This window comes from Salmo trutta, chromosome 14, assembly GCF_901001165.1.
Source record: "Salmo trutta chromosome 14, fSalTru1.1, whole genome shotgun sequence".
NCBI classification, from domain to species: Eukaryota; Metazoa; Chordata; class Actinopteri; order Salmoniformes; family Salmonidae; genus Salmo; species Salmo trutta.
Window position 1 is genome coordinate 72,032,505 of NC_042970.1, and position 26,442 is coordinate 72,058,946.

The window sequence follows — 26,442 nt, forward strand, 5'->3', positions numbered from 1 at the left end:
TAGTTGGGGAGTCTGTAATCCCTTTTCAAACTATAGTATCTTATGTGGGGCTTTGGTTTAAATCTAAACGATCGCCAACTAGTGGTTGGAGTGTGGGAAATAAATACAGTATGATGTTTTACCAGTAGGCCTACCGAGTAGATTATGCTTTATTGAAACATGGAGGTTTTTCTTTAATCTCAGAGCTTTAGAATTTGAGGACGAATTGAAAATAATGATTTAATGACAGGAGGTTCAATCAAAGAAAAAGTAACAAAGCTCACTCTGAACAGGTTTTCAAGGATAATCCAACCTTTTATTTATTGTTCTGTATTCAATTCAACATACATCCACTATATAATGCCTGTCAAGTTATAGTTCTGTTTACAAGGTAAATATTTCAAGCAAAATAGGGTTCATTACATACAATTTAAAACGGTAGCAAATCAAACAATTCTGACTATAATTACCATACAATAGATTAGATATAATCACATTAAATGAACCTTTAATGGTGTAAATTATGTAGATATTACAGTACATGACACACTAGCTGAGTAGTATCAACTACAGTGTTTTTGAAGAGGAAACATCACTTAAAAGGGTCCATGGGAAGATACATTAGGTTCAAACACACTTCACGGTAAACTCAAAGAAAGAAGAGATGGGCACGACCTTCTCTTGATAATATACAATATTATAAATGACAATTACTCTTCATTTGGGCCACTTTTGCAAGATCAAACATCGCTTACTTCACATGCATATCATATATATATATAAAAAGTCAACGTTGTAATTGCAGCAGCAGTAGAAATGTGGGCAATATAAACTGTAGGCTGTGTGTGTGTGTGTGTGTGTGTGTGTGTGTGTGTGTATGTGTGTGTGTGTGTGTGTGTGTGTGTGTGTGTGTGTAGAACACATTCAATAAAAGCTAGAGAATGGTCTAGGCACTGCAAGTGTCCTTGCAAGACAGTCCTTCATTCTCTGGCAGTGTTTGAGCTTGGACATGGATCTAAAATAGCAGACTCATATAATATATCCTTCCAGTCAACCATCTACATTAAAATATAATTTCCTCTGAATACTGTACCAGTCCTATGTTGGCAAGATGATAAAATGTGCCAATAGCTTATTCAAAAATCCTCAAAAGCAGTATGATTCACTTCACAAAATGTTGTTGAAGATTTGTATAGTACATATAGTTGGGTGAAAGTGTGTTGCAGGTTTGGTGTCTGACTGGTTAGCTACAGGAACCTGACACTCCTCGTTCTTCCTTGAATCAAATCAAATGTGAGACACAACCCAGGGGTAAACTGGAATCACTCCCCTCCCCTCTTTAAACTGTCCAGGAGAGGGACCCTGGAGGCAAACTGTAACGTTACAGACAGACATACTGTAAGCCCAGTGACATACCCACCGGTCAAGATGGCATAGTAACAGTGGAGCACAATGGAATGACTGAGCGGCACAAGAGAAGTAACCAGATTCTGTACCTTTCATGGTTACGTCATAACTCATAAAAAATGTCCCTTTACTAAGCCAGAGAGTGGGCTTCTATACTCCTTGTCTTAGCCACCGTTACTGACCATGCTAGTTATAGAGCTACTGTCCCTCCTGAGGTCCAGGCCTAGTTTCTGGAGGTCCAGGCCCATGCCCACTAACATCTGGAGCAGGGTGAGCTCCTGCTGGGTGGCCTGGTCCACCAAGGCTGGGCAGGTGGGGTTGCACTGGGGCCAGTGGCAGGTGTCGATCAGGTGGAAGGGACAGCCCTTCAGGGGGGTCTTGCTGTTACGGTTGGCTTCTTGGAAACTCTTATCCCAGCACTGCAGAGCCCGGGGCAGGGAGGTGCCTTTGACTTGAAACGTCATCCAGTTACTAATATAAAGAACGAGGGAGAGAAGGAGAGGGGGAGGGAGATAGCAAGAGGGCAGGAGAGAGAGAGAGGGGGGAGGGAGAAAGAGAGAGAGAAGGGGAGGGAGATAGCAAGAGGGAAGGAGAAAGAGAGAGAGAGAGAGAGAGAGAGGAGAGGGAGTGAATGGGTGCCAGAGAAAGGGGAGATGATTGAAGTAGGTAACTGTGAGAAGAGAGAGAGCGTGTTGTGCCACTTGAGCCCTGTATCTTCTCACAAGCAGTTTGCCTTGGCAGGCTGCGTCTCAATTGGTTCCCCAGCTGTGCCCTCCTTGTGTCCAGCCTCCAACACCACCACCATAACTACCATCAACATAGACCTGCATTAGATTACAAAACTGTGAAAATATGATCCACCTACCTCACGCTAGTATGATTAGGCAACCAGCTCCTCCCCTACACCCTGAGCTAATCACTCCTCCCATCTCCAACCCTGCCCTTTACCGTAACATAGGCTCCACCTTCTGCCCTGTCACTGACCCCATGTCCAGCTGGAGAGGTGTGTGTGTTAAGTGTGCGTGATTTTATGAGTGTGTGTGTGTGTGTGTATGTGTTTGCTTGCTTAAAGGGCTGAGTTTGTTTGTGCACGTTTGTGTGTATGTAGGTGGGTGGGTGGGTGGGTGTGTGTGTGTGTGCGTCCGTGCGGGTGTGGGTGGGTGGGTGCGTTTGTGTGTGTGTGTATGTGTGTGTGTGGAAAGCGTGCGGGGGGGTTAGTGAAAGTGTGAAATGTCATTCATTGTGTGACACGCAGAATGCAGTTTGATGAACGAGCTACACAAAAAGAGTAGCATGAGCTCACTGGGTAGAGATGGGTCAGCGTAGGGGTGAGGGGTAGAGGGGACCGTGGATGTGCTTTTCAGGCCCCCAGGGAGTCAGATGTCCTTACCTTTTAGTGATCAATGTGTGGGACAGGCAGGAGGGTGCGAACACAGCCCTGCAACACACATCACAGCATTACGTCAGCACTGAGCAGCGTGACATATTTGATAGTGTTGGGAACATGTGGAGAATATTGCTGTTGATTCATTTTTGCTAATTTTCCATTTCAGCTGATCAATAGTATACACTGACAGTACAAAACATTAAGAACACCTGGTCTTTCCATGACTTATTGATGTCACTTGTTAAATCCAGTTCAATCAGTGTTGATGAATGGGAGGAGACAGGTTAATTACTTTTTTTAAGCCTTAAGAAAATGTAAACATGGTTTGTGTAAGTGTGCCATTGAGGGTGAATGGGCAAGACAAAACATTTAAGTGCCTTTGAACAGGGTATGGTAGTAGGTGACAAAAAAACACACCGGTTTGAGTGTGTCAAGAACTGCAACACTGCTGGGTTTGCGTGTATCAAGAATGGTCCACCACCCAATGGACATCCAGCCAACTAGACAGAACTGTGGGAAGCATTGGACTCAACATGGGCCAGCATCCCTGTGGAACGCTTTCGACACCTTGTAGAGTTCATGCCCTGACGAATTGAGGCTGTTCTGAGGGCAAGAGGTGATGGGGTGCAACTCAATATTAGGAAGGTGCTCTTACTTGTTTTGATCACGAAACGTAGGTTTTGTGAATTCTTGGCCTATATGTCATGGATCATTCTCAATCTCAGCTGTCTACCACATTCCACAGTCACTCCCGTCGCTGCAGCTGCACACTTACGTGACATCTTTGAGTGAGTTCTTGATATCCTTTCCCAGGTTCTGCATGTAGGTCCACTGCTGTTCTGACAGGGTCTGACCCCCCAGGTAGATATTCTCCACCCTCAGCTGCTCCTCATCAAACAGCCACTGCACCACAAACAGAGGGGCTATGACACACACACACACACACACACACACACACACACACACACACACACACACACACACACACACACACACACACACTATGAGAACAGAGTTAGGGTGTTGCTTGTGTTTTATTGAGTAACATGAGGGACGTAACATTTATTGGTATCTTGATGGGTAACATGATGGGCATAAAGTTTACTAGCATTCTGATTCACGACCCTTCAGCTTTGATAGATGAAAGATACATTCTTACAAGATGATGGTAGGTAGTAAAGACACTCACAGGTCAGGGAGGAGTAGAGTTTGTGGCTGAAGAAGCACTGCCACTCCTCTCCTTTCTTGTACTGCTGCCGACACTTGTCTGGGACCACCCCGTTCCACAGCCTAAGAAAACAGCCATTGGAAGAAAAATGGCTTCCAGTGCGCATTGAACATAGACAGGGCAACTGTTATATGCTAAAATGATTGGTGAACTTCAAGCCAATGGAAATATAGCTACAAGTGTGATGAGATGCAATGCTTTGTTCAGGGCATCTGTCATTATAAGGTCATAGAGACATGGATAAGCTGAAGGGAGAGAGACAGATATGCTTTACTTGAGTCCTCTCTTGATGGCATCTACAGGTGAGCAGGAGACACTGTCTGGGCAGTCAGGAACCCTCTGCTGTTTACTCTCCAGGAACCAGCCCGAATCCACCAGGCCTCGAACCTGGGCCTCTGCCCCCAGCTGCTCCAGCTGACTGGACACCCTCTCAATGTTCAGTAGCACTCCCGTCCCTCCAGCACTGCAGGGGAGCAAAGAAACTGGGTAAAAAGTCTGTCTGTGACCGTTTCCCCGCATTGGCACACTGCCAATTGGAGCCAAAATGGCCGACAGCTAGCCACATTAATGCTATGCTGTCACAGTCAGACTTAACTGCGTGTTCTTGTTTTAGTCCTCAGGGTGTCCCACCAAACATGTTGCTAACCTGGGAAGAATATCCAGAACTGTGTCCTCCTTTATGGAAGAGGCCCCTAATAGACATTATGTCATTGTCCCAAACTCTACGGCCAATACAGGACAGCAGAGCTCGTAAACATCTTTATGGTAAACAACAGTTACAGGACGTCCTAAAATAGACTCACTCTGTCAATGTGTGTGAGTGTGTGGCGATGGGTAGCGGAGACAGACGGTGCCAGACAACGGGGCTAGATTGGGAACAATCCCAAAGCAGAGGAGAGGAACTCACCTTGTGCCAGCCAGCATGACAACCTTGGCCTGTTTGATGCCTTTAGGGACTAGGTCTTTGATGACCTCACGGATGATCAGGGAACCCATGAAGGTATACTCAACTGGAGGGAAACATAGATATGCAATCAATAGAACAAACCACCGTATTGAAATGGCTTTGGGGTTGAGGAAAATAATGAGGATCTGCTGGTGGTGAGAGGACCTACTGGCATCTTTCTCCTTCTCTTTTCCCGGGCCTCTCTTCTCCTTGGTGGCTGTGGGCCCTGTGCCACTCCACACGTCGCTGGAGCAGTACGGGATGAATCTGCAGAAGAGGAGATACACAGCTGGGTCAGAGCCACTCACTCACTCGCGCACGCACATGTATTCATGTATATATGTAATAGTATTAATGGCATCTACATCAGAGGTCCATCCCTCATTGTGAAGCAACCTGTCATGTTTGATATTCATCATCTCAGCCTGCAGTTGGCTTCTTCAATCACACAGATCCTGAGAACTTCAGTTAGCAGTACAGTATGAGCAGTACAGTATGTAGGACAACATGTACCGGTAACATACAATAACCAGCGTGTTAACAAGCATACTTACACAATATTAGTGTTATACCAATGAGGGTTTTCTTCCGCCTGGGCTGACAATATTCCACTTCCTGTAAAGCAACCAATAGAAAGTCAAGCAGAGACAGTGGTGGCCTCTCATTGGACATACAGTAGGACACAACACTGATGTCATATGACAATCAACAACCCATGACACAATGTATATTGGGAATGGGACCAAACATGGACGCCCATGTAAAACATGTATGATGGATGAGGAGGATGCATTCTAAAACAGAAGGACCCCTACCTACCTTTGCGCGTTTGGGGCCAGTCGGATGAGGTCATGAGTCGCGGGATATTTTTATATCTGGTATCGCAGGAGTCTTTGTTGTAGCAGCACCAACCGCCTAAAAATAAGACACTAATATTAGCTTCTCACATCCGGTTTCAGAAGCTCAGAAAGGGAGACCCCCTTGTTAGCCCATTTCAGAGGCCTGAGAGGAATGGGGGTTGGGAGGAATGGGAGAGGGAGGGTAACTGAGGCATCCACCTGTAGCTCCATCTGCTAGCCTCTGGCCAGGCTTCAGAACTGAGGGAGTGTCTGTGGGGTCTGATGCACATGTATGGCAATGGACTGTTGAATAGAAACGGCAGGGATATAAATTGGTAGCTATTATGTAACTTCTTCCTAAAATCCCACCTGGGGTCCATTAATGGTTGAGCTATAATCTTAACCATACCTATGCTTATATGCATATCTAAAATGTAAATACAATGTAAGTCAAGTCTTTTGGAGCCATACCACCTGCTGAGAAAATACGCAAATTAACAAACTGTGGCATTTGTGACCTAATCAGATACTTGCCGTATAAAAGAGTGGACATCTTGGTACTTGTTTACCTGTATCCAACAGCAAAGTACCTCTGATGTAGGATATGTACGTTGGGACATTTCAACCTGCTGAAACGTTTGTTCTTAGAGGATGTGACACATCCGGTTCTAGGTCTCAGAATACACGTGTGATGTCACAACGCAATCCTCATAAATATGTCATAGTGATTGACGGGTGAATGCCAGAGGAGGCGTCCAATCAGAGTGACAGATAGCCGCCGAAAAAGACGAAAAAGGGAAAGGAGATGACCACCGGTCCAGATGCCGATGAGGGCGTCACGCAAACATGCCACGCGCTGACCTCTCAAGATCAAATTAACCAGAGGAGTTTAAAATACACACCTTCCAGAAATATCAGCCATCGCTTACTCCCTTTGAACTCCTTTAGGTAAAACCTGTGGAGCACAAATAAACACGGATGAAGGGCTGTGAATGGTGAAACCTAGAGAACACTGCTATATAGGGTCATGTGTTGGCCGATCCTCCAACCATAATCACTCATCATTGTAACTCCTTATCAAAAAAATGATGCTAAGTACCATAAAGTATGTGACAATTCCTGAATTCTTTTATTTCTTCAAAGTTCAACCACAAACTCTAATTCAAAGTCCTTTGATAGTAATTAAAACCATTTACCACTTGCCGTCACCAACTTAGATAGCTGACAGCTGAGGACTAGATTACTACTGTATCTAATATCAAAACACATTACAGTGTAATAACAGCTGTAATAGCACTGATAAATACAAAAACATGAACAACTGAATAGTTATTTCAGTGTTTCACGGCACTATATGATTCCTTATCACATCCATTTTTTCTAAAATTGATAGATTGTACTTAGGACATAAGACAATCTCTAGAGCTTTTTTATTATCTAAACAGCCATCATTTGCCTCCATAAATAGTTTTCCAGAGCATCTTACCCTGCCGCTGTTCCATCGTTGCACGTGACCTGAGTGTTCTTGAGGACATGCAGCTTCATATCATCTGAAGCCTTGTTGTTCTGTGAAGCTGACTGCTGGGCTGCCGCCCGACCTCCAGAGTTACCCTCCCTGCCCGACTCCACTGGCCCAGGATGGGGCTCATCTTCTGGGGCCGACTGGGCTGCCTCGGCCCCCTGGTTCTGGTTCTTCTTAGATGACTTGCCACTAGGTTTGGCATTGCGGTTGTTCTGGCAACAAATCTCCCCTATGAGCAGCAGGAAAACCACATGGCCCAGGATCTTCATAGTCAATCCAGCCTAAGAGAGCACAAAACATGCTACATAAAACACTCAACTTATAGACACTGAAACACGCCATCCTTACTCAATGGTATAGGCGAGAGATGCAGTTTGGTTTAGAGTAATTGGGCGCCAGCATTGCAAAACGAATGAAGGTTAATGATATGTTAGGCAAATTGACTTAAAATACCAAACATCCTTTTCAAAAGTTAAAAGAGATTAAAGCAATGATCAATAACAATCAGGATCCATTCAATTCCACAGAAAATCAACATACCCGTCTCAGTATCCAGTCCTGAAGAAGGTCACGTGTGAGGAAGGATCCTTGGGCAAAACAGAGCAGCGGTGCTACTGAGGAGACAGGTGAGGAGAGACTGTAGGTGAATGGATGCTGGCGTTGAGGACGGCGTGGCCAGTTTTTGGTAAAGGCTCTGGGTTGGCGGTGCACTTTATAGCGCCACCATATGGATCCTATTTCCCAGCATTCCCATTGAGCTGCCGCCAGGTTCTGACTGTGATATGTGACGACACGCTGAGGGTGTTGGATGGTTAGTGGCGAGGAGAAAAGATAACATACGTTCTGCTGGACATATTTCAAGCACCCCCACCCACTACCGACCCACACCCACACATCCACCCACCTGACCCAGTCCCACAACAAGAAAACACTATACCTCCCTCACCCCTTACTCTCCCCTCCTCTCATCCACCCCTCTACCCTCTGTTCGCCTGTGCTTTGATTTAAACACCTACATGGCTGGAATATCTGCAGCATAATCCTTTTGGGTGCCATGTACCCCGCAGGTCAGTAGAGCACAAAGCTCAAACACACTCCGACAAGACCGCATAACTCCTGTGTGTTGACCTCATGTTGAAAGATCCAGAGGACATACACCAGGGTATAGAGTGGTTGATGCACGTGGCAAAAGCACGTTGTGGTTGTCTTGTTGAGCGATGGGTTTCCAGCTTAATGATATAGATAGAAGCTCTAAATTAATGTTTATCAAGCTGCACTTTATCCTTTGTACCTCAAATGTTCAATTTGCCAACTGGAGGAAATGTGTTGGTAAACACATGACAGCAATAACAGTTATGTGAAGTGGACTGTAGCTAAGTATATGTGTTTTACTTTGCTTTCATAAAACTGCTAAATCAATCCACTACAGTAAAACGTTTAAACAGAACAATAAGAAAATAACATGTGTTGAATGAAGGCTATTAATGTTAATAGTATATAAAAGTATTTTATTGATTAAAAGTTTACAATCTGTGCAATTGAATTTGCTATGTATATATTTTACTTTTAGTCAAACTCATCATCATTCTATGACAGAGAATTAAAATGCAAAGCATCGAGCTAAAGCCATCCAAACAGCATTGCGTGCAAAACACTGCCATCAAAACCTTTTCTAATCGTGAAGGGTTATTCATCTTAAAACATTGTCTGGCTTGAAACACTCTGAAACAATGCTTGAAATATAACTGTCTAGAGTATAAATCACTGTTGCTGTTATTACTGCACCTGCTGGGGTAGCCTATATTGTGTGAGACTTGAATAGGACAAGTGACAGTTAAAGACCCACAATAACCCATATTACAACAAATATAAGGATAATCATCAGGAAATTGAGAGATAAAACAATTGAGGGTTGTGGATTATTTTACAGTGCATATATTATCTGGCTCTGTATTTACATATAAATAACATAGGGTAAAGCTATAACATTATTGTTTACTAATAATAATAATAATTTGTTTCTTTGGGATTCGTTAAAGCAAGAAACGTTATGTATAATTTGGTAGTTACCAAATCTGTTTACAGAAGCACCGAAAAGTACCCACTGTGACCGCAATATCTTCCTATATTATTTCCAGGCAAATATTTGTTGAAAAAATAAAACATTAAGCAGTAAAATTCCCAAATCCCCTTTACACCCTATGCAATATATTCTCAAGTCATTTATTACAGATCTCAGCATACGCACAGTACAGAAGTAAATCCAAGTTCTACACGATATGGCGGCAGTCGACCGGCTGCGAGCTGCTTTACCTTTCGCTGTGCTCCTGTGGGGGCCAGGTTGGGCTGGGGGCTCCTGGACAGGACAGAAGGTTTGCCACTGAGGGAAGAGGCAGGGTATTTGAAACCGATCTCACGTCCTCCCTGGGATAGCTGTGGGGTGACGTACTGATCAGTACAGAAGAAGTTCACGAGCCCGGCCTCTAAAATTCTCATCAATGAAATGCACACCATCCTGACGTGTCAATCAAGTCCTTTAATGAGGCCCTGGGACTGGGAGAGACAGCAGAGAGGCTGGGGTTAAGGGACTTTGATAGGGGCTGGGGATTTTGGGACTGGGGCTGGGGACTTGGAGAGAGGCATGGGATAGTTACATACGATATTTGACACAAAAGCATTGATCGCAGCACTAGGCAGCCTAGACCATTAGCGTTTCGACTACCTACAAAACACTCTCACTATTCCTTTAACTGAGCGCCGGGTACCTTTATCTAAACGGCTAAGGGTTGTGCTGTGTTTGCACACTATACACCAAACAGTTACAGCAGGCAGTAATCCAGGTGTATCTACAACACAGAAACTATATCCAGAAATGTTGGTATTTTGGTACTGGTGTTTATTAGGATCCCATTAGCCGCTGCAAAAGCATCAGCTACTCTTCCTGGGGTCCACATAAACATGACATAATACATAGTACAGGACATTATTAGTCAAGGACATCAATTATATCCAGAAATGACATCAATTATATCCAGAAATGTTGGTGTGTCTCATAAACTAAATGTTATGTATAAAATCAGACATTTATAGTTAGTCTTATTGCTTTGGCATGTTCTAGAAAGTTTTTTTTATTTTTTATCTCATTCTGATTCACATTCTCACTTCTCAATAGAAAGCTTCTTCTAAAGCATTTTCTTTACTTTCAAGTTATGCCAGAAGGAACATACGTGAAAATATGTCTGCGAGAACGTATGTGTCGAAACAATAAAATGAAATCTAATGACACTGCTATTCTGAACTTGATCTACTGAGCTGAACAATTTCTTCATTCCTTCGGTCGTCTTGAAAGCATGCACACAACCATCTGTCTTCCCAGAAATCAATGCAACAATCTGTTTAACAGATACCTCAAATAGCTGAGAAACTAAAGAAAAAACTTGTTGTAAATCTATCACCTTTTCGCTAGAACGCCTTGAGCAGAGCGCTCGAGATGGCATTGCTGCTATTTTGTTTTCTTTGATATGGGATTCGACAGATGATCATTTTTTTACGCACGGACGGGCTTCAGATCAATAGCGAAAGCACATTCAATGTTCTCGGCTCCCTATGTTGGTTTCAACTCTCTGAACCAGCTAGAGGTCAGGGGCCAAGCCTCCCCAAACCACAGTGAGGACACACACACACACACACACACATCTCCGAGGTTCATTACCTACTCCATTACCTACTGCACTTTACTTGTAAAGAAAAACATTTAGCATAACCTCACACAGAATGTGCCGAGGCCGTAAAGACCTTGCTGAACTTAACACTAGCAGGGTTAGAAGCTTGACCCCTGAGCACATAAGAGGCATACTTTCTCCCTGTGTTGTTTTTTTCTCACGTACCCTACGCATCTTCAAGGTCAGGCTATAGACACCTAAAGCTTGGGTGGTCCAGGGCACTTTGTCTGCTGAGCATGTGTGTCATCACCAGTGTCAGTGAGCTGATGGCGAGCTAGAATATCTGTCGGCAGAGAGCATCAAAGAATTGACATACACCACATTTTATGGGGACACACCACAACACAGAAAAGGTTATGACCCACTGGTAACAACTTCAACATCAAGCACATGGGCAGTAAATGCCCACCATATGCTGGCCACATGGGTGTCCGCCGGTGAACAGTATTCATAGCAACTTGAAGTCAACTTGTAAGAGGACAGAATACAGAAGCTCTGTGGGTGTGAATACTAGCCGCAGTGACATACAAACCACACAGGAGCTTAAATTGGCAATCTGCTACCACATCACCCTGATATCAGTGTTGTCACCAGCGTTGTAGGGCATTGGTGAGGGGAGAGGGCCGTGACTGATGAGCCAGGAGAGCGGCATGTTTACGAGCTGTATGAAAGCCGGGCTCAGCGGAGAGCAATGGAGCCCAGTGAGAAACAGCATTGCCAGGACTCACCCTTCAATCAGCCCAGTCGACAGAAGGGACTTGACCGGGATTGGTGCAAAGTGTGAAACGGCCACTAAAGAGGACTAACAGGTGGAGTGGGCAACGCCCTCGACTAGAGCCAGGTGTTTAGAGGCCTTGCGTGGCAACCTTCTGCAAACTGTCAACCAGTCAGAGTGATGGATGGAGGGGACTGATAGCAGTGAGAACGGGATCGGCTTCAGGAGCAGGGTAATGTAACGGCCATAGACACGGTGGCATGATATACTGTAGGCCTATAGGTATGGTGGGTCCGCGAGAGGCCACAGAGGGGTGCATCTAATGCTCCCACCTCTCAGCCCATCGTCTGCGTGCCTGGCGCATCTTTGCCAGAACAGATTTCATCAGTAGATGATGAACTGCACACCCCCTATCCTCCAGCTAGCAACTGTAGTGTGAGTAAAGAACGAGGCAAGACAGAGAGAGGGGGTATAACTCCATGACTTCAGAAGAACAGGCCTCTTTGGTCTGTTTTTTCAAAAATGTATCAATTGGGTCTTGAACCGAGCCGTGGCCCACCATTTACCAAAAAACACCCAATAAACCAAAACAAACTCAATGAAAACACAATAAAATACCAATTATGTCTAACGCAACATACACTAAACCATAAAAGGGTAAAAACAAATTAAACTTTGAAAGCAAACACCATTGTCAAGGAATATTTTGTATTTATTAATTGGGTGAAGAACCGAGCCCTGTGGCACACCTAGTACCAAAAACACCCCATTAATCAGAGAAATTGTATTTGCAAACTTACTAGCAGAGTATTGCCGAGACCATGAACGGTCTCCTGTTGCCCAGGTCATTGTCCTCTTGCCAGGGTCCCAGGGGGGCCTGGGGACATGCTTCAGTGAATAGCTTGAAGAGTCGTTGGGGCTCATGACACAGAGGAGCAGCAACGTGGCCTTGGAGTCATGCTTGAGCGGCCGAGCACCCAGCCTGTCACTGTGCTGATGTATGTGCCCGCAGGGTCATGCTACGCTCAGAGGCAAGCAGGACAGCAGGGCCTTGGCCCTCACATAAGCCTCTCCCCAGCTGATCCACAACACAGGGTGCCAACTGCCAACACAGCTGCCCAGGCCTGGCTGCTGAGGACAAGCACACGTAATGATTGCTACCACCAATGAATAAGAGAGCTATCGGAGTCTTGGGAGTTAATGTTAATGTCCTGAATCTGTAAAAGTAACATGTTAATATTAAACCTAATTTCAACCATATTCTCAACTCTTGTCTGATGATGCTTGATAACAATAGTTCAAAGTCTATGTTCACCAGTAATAATCCTCACAGTGAAAGATTACTAGTAACTGATCTTAGAAAATGTAATATATATTGACAAATATGCAATGATGTCACACTATAAAGGAACCCTAAGCCAGATTCAAATGTATTTTGACCCTGACCTCAGCATCCATCCACTATGACTATGTGACCCTGCTAAACGCTTCATAGGCAACATATAACCCAGATACAGAGCATGACCTTGGCTGGATTTCTCTGGAGCTGGTTGATGACGGTCTTTCTCATGTCGGGGCGGTCGTAAATCAGGGATTTCTGCTGAGGTGATGTCAGTTCTTTACATCATGTGTTGTGGCTCCCCACTGTGTGGACACGTGGGCCCAGCTTTTCTAGAGCCCCGCTTTCACAGGGAGAGGGAGGGGACCCACCAGTCTGACCATTTACTGGAAAGAGAAGTCAGTTTATGTATGAATGTACGGTATCTTTCAAAAAACACGTGAGCCCCGCTCGTCATCTTTCACTCCCACGTCCAGCTAAAACAGGCAGTATAGATCTTTTTAAAAATTGTTACTTTGTCAACCAAATTTGTGTACAGAATTGGCTACTGTCCAACAGCATTGTGTTCAGCGCTGCACTGGCTCAGATCAAGCTAATGGCCCCTCGCTTCTCAGAAGCTCTCAAAGGTTGCAGGCATGAATGCTGTGACAAACAACAACAGAATTCGAACATACAAACACCGCGTAGGAATTCTGCTTGAATTTATGGTAACGTGACAGCTAGCATCTGTGCTAGTACGCTCTGATAATAAATAAGGGACTCTCCGACTGGGCTGACTGATGTTGTGATACAAACAAAACAAAATATGATTGGCTAGTTGCCCTTGTTATAGCCTTAATCTATCAATGCAACTGTTACAAGATGTGTAAAATATATGTTTAATTTTAAAGTCAGTCAGTCTTTGAAAATAATCGTGAATTATTTTCTTATGCCAGTAAAACCCCCATTACAGTACCAAGACTCACACCTGGTTTTTCAATGTTTAAAACAGATAAAACCCAATAACTTTACAAAGAATACGGAAGTTAACCAGAAAAATTTAGATAAAGAAGACAGATAGGAGGTGCTACCTTTAATTTAACATCAGAAGCATAGGTTTGTTCGGCATAAAAGTCAATGTCCAAAAAGTATCAACATACAGCATAATGGGAAAGTTGAATATGTTATTTTGATACAAAGTTGTTTTTGTTTCAAATAATCTCAAAGAAACAACATTTTTATTTATTATTAAGGTAAATACCAGGTATATCGCAGGCTGGAAAATACCAATCGCCTCAAAACTTCTACCACATTTTAGGAGCTTAAGACGGTCCATTGGGAAGCCTCTTGAATCCACAAATAAATGAACAGGGTCTTAACCTAACGAGTGGCTTCTTCATATCAAGAGTCTCCGGTTATGTTCCAATATCCACACATTCTTAGTAGTATGATAGTGTGGATTTCAGAACTGAGCTCTACTGTGATCCTGCTGAGAGAATGGCACCGTATGATCAATGTCAGTCAGATTTTATCCCAAGGCAGGTGATGGACAACCCTGTAGATCTAGGTCAAGGAACAATATGCTCTGCATCCGAAAGCTTTTATGACTTATATGAATTTATATTGTCCACATGCACAAAATTTACAGCCTTGATTATTCACGGTCCCATTCGGGAGTTTTATTGCTATTTTCAAATTCTTGTTGCTGATTTCTCGGTCGATATATCAGCAGATTCCTTCTGAGGTGAATGTAGGCGAAGAAGCCGAACAATTCAACCACAGTTCTCCTGATTGCCATGTTTGGAAGCTAAAAATAGCTTCATAATATTATATAAAATGTCAATGAAGAACGTTACGCTGCGTCATAAAAAAGATGTATTTCTGCTTGAGTCGTAGACTCGTAACGAAATCCTACTGCTTATCGAATATCGTTGCTAATTTAGAAAACAGGTGCTAATTTAGACGTTGGGTTTTAGGGTTAACTGTTATTAACACCTGCATCATGACTGAGTCGTCACTCATGTTTTTATTTAACAGCAAGTTTGTCACCCAAAGCTGTGCCAAAAATGCAGTTGTGCACTTGTTGCTTTTTTTAAAGACTTGCATTTTGGCTATAAAGCTGTCAACACTATTAATCTGGAACAGAAATAATATGTGACTATCAAACTTTAGTCGCAAAAAAGCCCCCCCCCCCCCCAGAGCCCCACCAAATGGGTCATGTATCTTATTGATAGAACCCAACTGTCTCATGCAGCTTATCTATAGGTGGTAACTTCCTGTTACAATAAACAGTATGCAACATACTTTTTATTTCTCGCTGTGACAAAGATAAAATGTCATGTCTGTAAAAACCAAAATATCTTCTTTAATTTTGAAGCTAGTAAGCCTGGCAAGAATGTACAGGACGTAGACATGGGAAGAGTTAGGAACCATAATAGCAGGACATGCATTCTCGATAGGACTCATAGTCATATTGTCGCTTATTGGAACGATTTCATTCCACAACATCAGGTAGCCTAAGGCTGCTAAATATACTAACCTTAGCAAAAAGAGAAACATCCCTTTTTCAGGACCCTGTCTTTCAAAGATAATTTGTAAAAATCCAAATAACTTCACAGATCTTCATTGTAAAGGGTTTAAACACTGTTTCCCATGCTTGTTCAATGAACCATAAACAATTAATGAACATGCACCTGTGGAACGGTCGTTAAGACACTAACAGCTTACAGACAGTAGGCAATTAAGGTCACAGTTATGAAAACTTAGGACACTAAAGAGGCCTTTCTAATGACTCTGAAAAACACCAAAAGAAAGATGCCCAGGGTCCCTGCTCATCTGCGTGAACGTGCCTTAGGCACGCTGCAAGGAGACATGAGGACTGCAGATGTGGCCAGGGCAATAAATTGCAATGTCCGTACTGTGAGACGCCTAAGACAGCGCTACAGGGAGACAGGACGGACAGCTGATCGTCCTCGCAGTGGCAGACCACGTGTAACAACACCTGCACAGGATCGGTACATCCGAACATCACACCTGCGGGACAGATACAGGATGGCAACAACTGCCTGAGTTACACCAGGAACGCACAATCCCTCCATCAGTGCTTAGACTGTCCGCAATAGCCTGAGAGAGGCCGGACTGAGGGCTTGTAGGCCTGTTGTAAGGCAGGTCCTCACCAGACATCACCGGCAACAACATTGCCTATGGGCACAAACCCACCGTCGCTGGACCAGACAGGACTGGCAAAAATGTCTCTTCACTGATGAGTCGCGGTTTTGTCTCACCAGGGGTGATGGTCGGATTCGCGTTTAACGTCGAAAGAAGTGTTACACCGAGGTGGAGGGTCCGTCATGGTCTGGGGCGTTGTATCACAACATCATCGGACTGTGCTTGTTGTCATTGCAGGCAATCTCAACGCTGTGCGTTACAGGGAAGACATCCTCCTCCCTCATGTGGTACCCTTCCTGCAGGCTCATCCTGCCATTCCCCCCAGAAATGTCCGGGAACTTACAGGTGCCTTGGTGGAAGAGTGGAGTAACATCTCACAGCAAGAACTAGCACATCTGGTGCAGTCCATGAGAAGGAGATGCACTGCAGTACTTAATGCAGCTGGTGGCCACACCACATACTGACTGTTACTTTTGATTTTGACCCCCCTTTGTTCAGGGACACATTATTCCATTTCTGTTAGTCACATGTCTGTGGAACTTGTTCAGTTTATGTCTCAGTTGTTGAATCTTATGTTCATACAAACGTTTTCACGTTAAGTTTGCTGAAAATAAACGCAGTTGACAGTGAGAGGACGTTTCTTTTTTTGCTGAGTTTATTATCACTATTCCAATGATATTCAACTCCTAATTGTTGCACAAAAACACAAAACCATGTGCAAAGCTGCAAAGTCATAAACACATACACTAAATGAAAATATAAACCGCGACAGGCAACAATTTCAAAGATTTTACTGAGTTACAGTTCATATAAAGGAAGTCAATCAATTTAAATAAAATAGGCCGTAATTTATGGATTTTACATGACTGGGAATACAGATATGCATCTGTTGGTCACAGATACCTTAAAAGTATCTAGTGTGGCCACCATTTGCCTCATACAGCGCGGCACATCTCCTTCGCATAGAGTCGATCATGCTGATGATTGTGGCCTGTGGAATGTTGTCCCACTCCTCTTCAACGGCTGTGCTAAGTTTCTGGATATTAGCGGGAACTTGAACATGCTGTGTACACGTCGATCCAGAGTATCCCAAACATGCTCAATGGGTGACATATCTGGTGAGGCCATGGAAGAACATTTTCAGCTTCCAGGAATTGTGTACAGATCCCTGCGACATGGGGCCATGCATTATCATGCTGAAACATGAGGTGATTGCAGCGGATGAATGGCACGACAATGGGCCTCGGGATCTCGTCACGTTATCTCTGTGCATTCAAATTAACATCAATAAAATGTAATTGTGTTTGTTGTCTGTAGCTTACGCCTGCCCATACCATGACCCTACCACCACGGGGCACTGATAACGCTGACATCAGCAAACCGCTTGCCCCCACACAACGCCATACACAGTGTCCGCTGTCTGCCTGGTACAGTTGAAATTCGGGATTCATCCATGAAAAGCACACTTCTCCAGTGTGCCAGTGACCATTGAAGGTGAGCATTTGCCCACTGTAGTCAGTTACGACGCCGAACTGCAATCAGGTCAAGACCCTGGTGAGGACGACGAGCACGCAGATGAGCTTCCCAGAGACGGTTTCTGACAGTTTGGGCAGAAATTCTTCGGTTGTGCAAACCCAGTTTCATCAGCTGTCCGGGTGGCTGGTCTCAGACGATCCCGCAGGTGAAGAAGTTGCGTTTATAGTGTATTTTTGTTTGGTGTATATTAGTAGCTAATTAGCAATTCTCTTGCCAGATATCCGTAAGCCTATTAGCAGCGTTTGCCAAATGCACGGCTTGCAGAGACGCTTTGTTTGTCCAACCCTCACATTTATAGACTGTTTTGCAACAAGAGCTAAAGAAGGAACTTTATGATTGATGATGGGTAGCCTATTTGGGTATTTCAGTATTAATAATACTGAAAGAGACTCATTGGCGGTTCAGATAGGTACACTTGTATCTTTATGCTGTGATATCATAAGGTATTAAAAGGTACATGAGAACATAGTACCAAGGAAGAGGGGAGGGGGTATGGGACTAGGTCACAGAGCAAACCAATCCATGTCAGTTTGTGTATCCCATCATGCCAAAAAAAAGACTTCACCTATATACATACAGTTGAAGTTGGAAGTTTACATACACTTAGGTTGGAGTCATTAAAACTCGTTTTTCAACCACTCCACACATTTCTTGTTAACAAACTATAGTTTTGGCAAGTCGGTTAGGACATCTACTTTGTGCATGACACAAGCAATTTTTCCAACAATTGTTTATAGACAGATTATTTCACTTATAAATCACTGTATCACAATTCCAGTGGGTCAGAAGTTTACCAAGTTGACTGGGCCTTTAAACAGCTTGGAAAATTCCAGAAAATTATGTCATGGCTTTATAAGCTTCTGATAGGCTAATTTACGTCAATTGGAGGTGTACTGGTAGTCTGGTTCATCCTTGGGAGCAATTTCCAAACACCTGAAGGTACCACGTTCATCTGTACAAACAATAGTACGCAAGTATAAACACCATGGGACCACACAGCCGTCATACCGCTCAGGAAGGAGACGCATTCTGTCTCCTAGAAATGAACATACTTTGGTGAGAAAAGTGCAAATCAATCCCAGAACAACAGCAAAGGACCTTGTGAAGATGCTGCAGGAAACAGGTACAAAACTATCTATATCCACAGTAAAACGAATCCTATATCGACATAACCTGAAAAGCCGCTCAGCAAGGAAGAAGCCACTACTCCAAAACCGCAATAAAAAAAAAACAGACTACGGTTTGCAACTGCACATGGGGACAAAGATCGTACTTTTTGGAGAAATGTACTCTGGTCTGATGAAACAAAAATAGAACTGTTGGACATAATGACCATCGTTATGTTTGGAGGAAAATGGGGAGGCTTGCAAGCCAAAGAACACCATCCCAACCGTCAAGCCCGGGGGTGGCAGCATCATGTTGTGGGGGTGCTTTGCTGCAGGAGGGACTGGTGCACTTCACAAAATAGATGGCATCATGAGGTAGGAAAATAATGTGGATATATTGAAGCAACATCTCAAGACATCAGTCAGGAAGTTAAAGCTTGGTCGAAAATGGGTCTTCCAAATGGACAATGACCCCAAGCATACTTCCAAAGTTGTGACAAAATGGCTTAAGGACAACAAAGTCAAGGTATTGGAGTGGCCATCACAAAGCCCTGACCTCAGTCCTATAGAAGATTTGTAGGCAGAACTGAAAAAGCGTGTACGAGCAAGGAGGCCTACAAACCTGACTCAGTTACACCAGCTCTGTCAGGAGGAATGAGCCAAAATCCACCCAACTTATTGTGGGAAGCTTGTGGAAGGCTACCCAAAACGTTTGATCCAAGTTAAACAATTTAAATGCAATGCTACCAAATACTAATTGAGTGTATGTAAACTTCTGACCCACTGGGAATGTGATGAAAGAAATAAAAGCTGAAATAAATCACTCTCTCTACTATTATTCTGACATTTCACATTCTTAAAATAAAGTGGTGATCCTAACTAGAGGTCGACCGATTAATCGGAATGGCCGATTAATTAGGGCCGATTTCAAGTTTTCATAACAATCGGAAATCGGTATTTTTGGACGCTGATTTGGGCAATTTTATAATTTTTTTTAACCTTTATTTAACTAGGCAAGTCAGTTAAGAATACATTCTTATTTTCAATGATGGCCTAGGAACGGTGGGTTAACTGCCTTGTTCAGGGGCAGAACGACAGATTTTTACCTTGTCAGCTCGGGGATTCAATCTTGCAACCTAGTCTATTACATTACATTTACATTTAAGTCATTTAGCAGACGCTCTTATCCAGAGCGACTTACAAAACACGCTCGAACCACCTGCTTTACATTGCACTCCACGAGGAGCCTCCCTGTTATGCGAATGCAGTAAGAAGCCAAGGTAAGTTGCTAGCTAGCATTAAAATGATCTTATAAAAAACAATCAATCATAATCACTAGTTAACTACACATGGTTGATGATATTACTAGTTTATCTAGCCTGTCCTGCGTTGCATATAATCGCTTAGGTACACGTTGCTCAAACCATAAACATCAATGCCTTTCTTAAAATCAATACACAAGTATATATTTTTAAACTTGCATATTTAGTTAATATTGCCTGCTAACATGAATTTCTTTTAACTAGGGAAAATGTGTCACCTCTGCAACAGAGTCAGGGTATATGCAGCAGTTTGGGCCGCCTGGCTCGTTGCGAACTGTGTGAATACTATCTCTTCCTAACAAAGACAGCCGACTTCGCCAAACGGGGGATGATTTAACAAAAGTGCATTTGCGAAAAAAGCACAATCGTTGCACAACTGTACCTAACCATAAACATCAACGCCTTTCTTAAAATCAATACACAGAAGTATATATTTTTGAACCTGCATATTTAGCTAAAAGAAATCCAGGTTAGCAGGCAATATTAACCAGGTGAAATTGTGTCATTTTGCGTTCATTGCATGCAGAGTCAGGGTATATGCAACAGTTTGGGCCGCCTGGCTCGTTGCGAACTAATTTGCCAGAATTTTACGTAATTATGACATAACATTGAAGGTTGTGCAATGTAACAGGAATATTTAGACTTAGGGATGCCACCCGTTAGATAAAATACGGAACGGTTCCGTATGTCACTGAAAGGAAAAACGTTTTGTTTTCGAGATGATAGTTTCCGGATTCGACCATATTATTGACCAAAGGCTCATATTTCTGTGTGTTATTATGTTATAATTAAGTCTATGATTTGATAGAGCAGTCTGACTGAGCGGTGGTAGGCACCAGCAGGCTCGTACGCATTCATTCAAACAGCACTTTCGTGCGTTTTGCCAGCAGCTCTTCGCAATGCATTGCGCTGTTTATGACTTCAAGCCTATCAACTCCCAAGATTAGGCTGGTGTAACCGATGTGAAATGGCTAGCTAGTTAGCCGGGTGCGCGCTAATAGCGTATCAAACGTCACTCGCTCTGAGACTTGGAGTAGTTGTTTCCCTTGCTCTGCATGGGTAACGCTGCTTCGAGGGTGGCTGTTGTCGATGTGATCCTGGTTCGAGCCCAGGTAGGAGCGAGGAGAGGGACGGAAGCTATACTGTTACACTGGCAATACTAAAGTGCCTATAAGAACATCCAATAGTCAAAGGTATATGAAATACAAATCGTAGAGAGAGAAATAGTCCTATAATTCCTATAATAACTACAACCTAAAACTTCTTACCTGGGAATATTGAAGACTCATGTTAAAAGGAACCACCAGCTTTCATATGTTCTCATGTTCTGAGCAAGGAACTTAAATGTTAGCTTTTTAAATGGCACATATTGCACTTTTACTTTCTTCTCCAACACTTTGTTTTTGCATTATTTAAATCAAATTGAACATGTTTCATTATTTATTTGAGGCTAAATTGATTTTATTGATGTATTATATTAAGTTAAAATAAGTGTTCATTGTTCATTCAGTATTGTTGTAATTGTCAATATTACAAATACACGTGTTCTTTTTTCCCCTCCTTTTTCCCTTTAAATCGGCATCGGCCTTTTTTTGGTCCTCCAATAATCGGTACCGGTGTTGAAAAATCATAATCGGTCGACCTCTAATCCTAACTGACCAAAGACAGGGATTTTGTACTAGTATTAAATGTCAGGAATTGTGAAAAACTGAGTTTCAATATTTTTGGCTAAGGTGTATGTAAACGTCCAACTTCAACTGTACATACATGCGCGTCTCTGTTTCTGTCGTCATAAGTCATCGCGGACTGCTAATAGTACGCTGGGTGGACGGGTAAGGTTTAAACAAAGTGTTCCCGGTATAGGACTCGTAATACGTTTGAGTAGTTTTGTCCATCTTGGGGTGTGTGCCAGCCGGCCCGCTCGGTGCATTACATGAGGGGAGGAGGGGCTATTTTTAAGGCAGAGGGCACAAAAAGAGCAGAGTTACAGCATGTTAACCTTTAGGGTCAGGTCTGATACGTAAACCCACCCCATCTAAAAAAAAACTCCTCTGAACTCATGCTGGGGAAAATAACTCCCTGCCTGAGAACCAGCGGCCTGGCCCCAGTGAGAAATGACTCCTCAGTGGGCCGTTCCTGGGCCAGTAGGGGCAGAAAAAAGCTGGGGTACAGGTGACGAAACACACACTGACACACACAATGCCTAGTGAAGTTTAAAGGGACATTACACTTCCAAATTAAAGTTTGTCAGATTTTTTTCAGACATCTACAGTAGTCTCATGTCAAGACAAAAGCACGTCCCTCGACATTGGGGCAGAAAACAGCTCAGTGGGCTGTTCATGGGCCTTGGCTGGGGCGACAGAAGTAGACACAGTTCAGCAGGCTGTTCATGCGCCGGCAGGGGCAGAAAACACATAAGTGGGCTGTGGCTTGGATGCCAGAGACACCCTCGCATACAAGGCACAGAGCCAGAGTAGGATCGGTACTGTCGAAGAATAATATACGCCAAAAACAAGATATCACCATGTTCCTTTGACCCTCTTTGTTGCACCAACAACAACGCAGCTACTTTGTATTCTCTCTTTGCTACTTTACATTCTATCGTAATTGCACGTGGAATGGAGGTCAATACATCTCTCTGTGCTAACTGATGTGTACTATACACTGCATCTGAAGTGGCTAGGGCAGATCTCAGGCACTAGGTCAGTACAGAACATACTATAAGGACACTTCAATCCCTATAGTCAATACAGGGGTCTCTGGGGAGTAAACTGAACCACCGGAACACTTTTCTCTACAGCGCTGAACAGCATAGATTAGCTAGACCCCCTGCCAGCACCCATCAGTTGTCAATCCTTCTTTCACTCTGATCTAATGTACTGGAACAGCTGTGTAAGAGGCTTAACCATTCATCTGGACTGACAAGCCATTGTTCATTGTGATTTATGACACATAATGTGTGAAAGAGGATAGTTTGTTGAAAGGTATGGTGATGGCGTGACAATGCCAATATCAATATGTCCTCGTTAGAGCTATGTTAGATATTTATCTTTCGGGGAATAACAAAGGCATGGGGGGGGGGGGGTTGCAGTGGAAAGGTGATTAATCATTCAAACAATTAAACCTAACAGATAGGTAATTACAGTATGTAGTACATTACTTAGTATCAATTATGTTAGAAAATGAAGTAGATAAGGAAGGTAGGTTCCAGCTCTGTCAGTGATAACAATACCTTAGTATAGCAGGATAACACACTATCTCCATCACCTAGACCAGACAGAGGGTAGAATTACACCAACTTTCCCACCAATATCTCTAGGACAACTTGCTTATTCTAGGATGCCAACTCAGAGAGGTTTCAGCATTGAGCTGGTACCTATATGGTTTGGCTGTTAGTGCTAGCATTGAAGTAAATGACAACATCTAGGTTACAATTGGACAAAAAACACATCTATTTTTTATGGGAGTCCTTTTTTTGGAAAAGTGCACTGACTATTACATTGTATAAAGTAGCCAGGTTCACTTTACTAATACAATTTACATATCCATTTACATCACTTAAATCATTATATTATTTAGAAAAACATCTGTGAGAAACTGAATTATTTATTACTTTATAGGCGCTGAGACGCGAATATTGCGGCTGTGCAGCCAAGTTGTATTGCACTCTTCAAAAGCTTGTATCCGGGTAGCTAAACCAAAAGAAAGAAAACACAAGAAAACCTTTATCAGAAGAGTTCAAAGTATATGACGTTTGACAGTAAACAGTGAAGGAATGTAACACCACAGTGTTCCCAAGCCGCATGCAATCTGTCCCACCATGACCCAGTTTTGGAGGAATCAAAGCATTTGAGTGGGAGATAATGAGACGGAATTCCTTGTTTTTATGGAACAAATTTAAAAGGAAAACCCATAATGATCTAGGGACAATAAACCACACCATAAAAAGACTGGGAAACACTGAGACATCCCTATGCAACAACAACAAAACACAAAAACATCATTATTGACCAATCATGATATATTGCTTGCTTGATTTTTGCTCGAGGCGCTTTGAGATTCTATGGAAAGCGCTTTAGAAATGTAACAAATTTATGATTCATTATTATTAGAACTGAACTCAAATAAGATTCATTCCACCAGCCATAGCTGTTGTCAATAACAGAATAACAACAGAAGCTTAAGCAAAGGATTAAATGGAGTAAAACCTAAAGATCAAAGTTGGTGAGAGGGCTTACAGATTCAGCATCGTGCTCCAGTCCTGTATCATGATGTTCCATCTCATCATCTCGGAATTCCTTTATTAACTGTATGGAAAATAAATGGCCACATTCACTCAGAAATCAAGACAATGTACAGTATGCATTAGTAAATTATAGGGGTAGGGTTTTACCTGACCAGGAAAGTACGAGGGTCCTCACTTGCTTCTATAGCCACAAAGTCATAAATCCCACCCATTTCTACAATTTCTCTTCTTAAAATCTGATTTTAAAACTTACCCTAACCTTAACCACACTGCTAACCTTATGCCTAACCTTAAATGAAAGACCAAAAAGCCTACATTTTGACTTTGTGGCTGTGGGACCTGACTTTGTGGCTGTGGAATCTGACTTTGTGGCTATAGAAGCTACTGTAACCCAAGTAAGAGCCCTAGGTGGGGCACAGAATTTTTCTTGATAGAGCCCAGAGTTGTTCCTGGTCAGGAAAAACTCCTGGGCCCATGGTATGAGGGATGGGTTCCTTATCTTACTTTTAACAGCTCTACGTATCTGTCTGGGTCCTCCTCCATGAGGGCTCTGATCTGGCTGTTGTAGTGCTCTGAGATGCTCTCCTCCACAGCCACAGTACAGGCCATGGCCCCTTCTTTACCCAGCAGAGCGGTGCCCGCTCCTGGGGGACACACACAACAGAATATGGTCTATCCCCCGAGTACCATATGTATCATTCTGTTGTATAGGATTATTGTCTCATTGCAACAGAACTCACAGACACAGTATACATTATAATGGCACTTTTTAAGTACTTACCTACAGACCCATTTTAATTCATTATATCTAGGCTACTTATTTTAGAACGTAAAATATACATCCATTCCCTTTGTTAATTTGTCAGGCATATGTGACAACTGTTGACTGTCTTGTTCCTTACCTAGTAAAAAACCTGCAATGTTCCAGAGAGGCAACAGCAACGTTGGACGAACTCTGTTCTCTGCAAGGATCTCATTGAATTTGGCAAGATGCTTCTTCTCTTGATCCCACATTTCCTTGAAGCATAGTGAAGATGAATATAGAATTGAGGATGCTGGAATGTTAACATTTTGTTTTTGTGGGTCACCAAGCACTGACAACATGATTACATCCATTCACTTTAATTGTTGTCATAAAGTTAACTTTGGGGATACTGGAATGGTAGCCAATAGTGACTCATCTAAAAAATTTAAAAATAAAGTAGTTAGGCTATTGTCGTCTGCAAGAAAAGTAGCTACATCTGTGCATGTGTAATGCAGACTACCTATACCTGAATAAGCGGTCCTGTCTGTGTCCTTCCCAACACTGCCATCTGGCCGGCGTAGATGCGGTTGGCACCGTATTCCCCTGCGTGGTCCACCCGCAACATACTGTGCAGCAAAGCCTTCTCTGCTTCGTCGCACGGGGGCGGTATCACACTGTATGCCCGAGAACTGAGCTGTACTGGTAGTGCTTTAAACAGGACGAAAAGGTTTATTAAAATATGTAGCTATCTTACTTTGCAGTCGAACATGTCACCTGCATTACAGTTTTCTTTCTTCTGCAGAACAACATAGCTATAACGACTGAAGTGTCTCACCCATTACAAAAGCACCATGTAAACAAAAGGTGAAATTGCCAGCTAAGTTAGTTAACGTTACGTTAGCTAATAACTAGCTCTAGCTGCAAAGCTCACTTGAGCTGCTATGAGGATGCAAGCAAGACAGAAACTGACCACTGACAAATTATATATGACTGGCTAAGCCACTCGTAGGTCAGCATTCATGTATGAACACTGAGCAGACTTGTTTTGAGCATTGAGTGCCTACCTCTGTGCTTCAAACAACATTGTCGTATCCTCAAAGGACTGAAAACATGCGTCCAGTCATGCAATGCAATATGTGCAAAAACGGCTCGCTGCATTGTTAAGTGAATAGTTATTTGGCTCTATTATTCTGTAATTAATATATGTTACATATGCAGGTTGTCATTGAAATGTGCCTGCTTGTGGAGATGGCGCG

At 43.1% G+C, this 26,442-nt stretch overlaps 2 protein-coding genes across 9 annotated transcripts; both read right to left on the bottom strand.

The window, feature by feature from the left end:
- Positions 1-271: 271 nt before the first annotated feature.
- LOC115147277 (carboxylesterase notum2) lies at positions 272-23,856 on the bottom strand. Of its 3 annotated transcripts, XM_029689426.1 has the most exons (15): positions 23,809-23,856; positions 23,428-23,462; positions 9,622-9,688; positions 7,849-8,103; positions 7,273-7,589; positions 6,689-6,741; positions 5,767-5,862; positions 5,502-5,562; positions 5,117-5,214; positions 4,909-5,011; positions 4,276-4,464; positions 3,963-4,063; positions 3,549-3,696; positions 2,777-2,824; positions 272-1,857 (listed from the first exon to the last, which is right to left on the bottom strand). In XM_029689426.1, the coding sequence occupies exons 2-15, from the start codon at positions 23,457-23,459 to the stop codon at positions 1,551-1,553; spliced, it is 1,875 nt and encodes a 624-aa protein (XP_029545286.1). In that variant the 5' UTR covers positions 23,460-23,462; positions 23,809-23,856; the 3' UTR covers positions 272-1,550. The 3 variants fall into 3 exon arrangements, with proteins under 3 accessions (XP_029545286.1, XP_029545287.1, XP_029545288.1); XM_029689427.1 differs by lacking the exons at positions 23,428-23,462; positions 23,809-23,856 and having other exon boundaries at positions 7,849-7,922; positions 9,622-9,692; XM_029689428.1 differs by lacking the exons at positions 23,428-23,462; positions 23,809-23,856 and having other exon boundaries at positions 7,849-7,919; positions 9,622-9,685.
- LOC115147278 (5-demethoxyubiquinone hydroxylase, mitochondrial) lies at positions 8,799-26,442 on the bottom strand. Of its 6 annotated transcripts, none has more exons than XM_029689431.1 (8): positions 26,251-26,442; positions 25,713-25,894; positions 25,344-25,458; positions 24,946-25,085; positions 24,434-24,502; positions 23,809-23,887; positions 23,428-23,462; positions 8,799-9,741 (listed from the first exon to the last, which is right to left on the bottom strand). In XM_029689431.1, exons 1-6 carry the CDS (start codon positions 26,342-26,344, stop codon positions 23,810-23,812), a joined length of 678 nt encoding a protein of 225 aa, XP_029545291.1. In that variant the 5' UTR covers positions 26,345-26,442; the 3' UTR covers positions 8,799-9,741; positions 23,428-23,462; position 23,809. The 6 variants fall into 6 exon arrangements, with proteins under 6 accessions (XP_029545291.1, XP_029545292.1, XP_029545294.1 ...); XM_029689433.1 differs by lacking the exon at positions 8,799-9,741 and adding an exon at positions 10,190-11,313; XM_029689429.1 differs by lacking the exon at positions 8,799-9,741 and adding an exon at positions 10,440-13,470.

Bases quoted from the DNA above. Each gene is read 5' to 3' on its own strand.
- LOC115147277 (XM_029689426.1), bottom strand. From the start codon at position 23,459: ATGGAGATAGTGTGTTATCCTGCTATACTAAG. The intron at 6,742-7,272 runs GTAAGATGCTCT...TGTGCTCCACAG, and splicing joins AACGATGGAACAGCGGCAGG to GTTTTACCTAAAGGAGTTCA. The intron at 4,064-4,275 runs GTAAAGCATATC...CTGTTTTCTTAG, and splicing joins GCCATCAAGAGAGGACTCAA to GCTGTGGAACGGGGTGGTCC.
- LOC115147278 (XM_029689432.1), bottom strand. From the start codon at position 26,344: ATGCAGCGAGCCGTTTTTGCACATATTGCATTGCATGACTGGACGCAT. The intron at 25,459-25,712 runs GTATAGGTAGTC...CTATGCTTCAAG, and splicing joins AGACAGGACCGCTTATTCAG to GAAATGTGGGATCAAGAGAA. The intron at 25,086-25,343 runs GTAAGGAACAAG...TGTGTCCCCCAG, and splicing joins CATTGCAGGTTTTTTACTAG to GAGCGGGCACCGCTCTGCTG.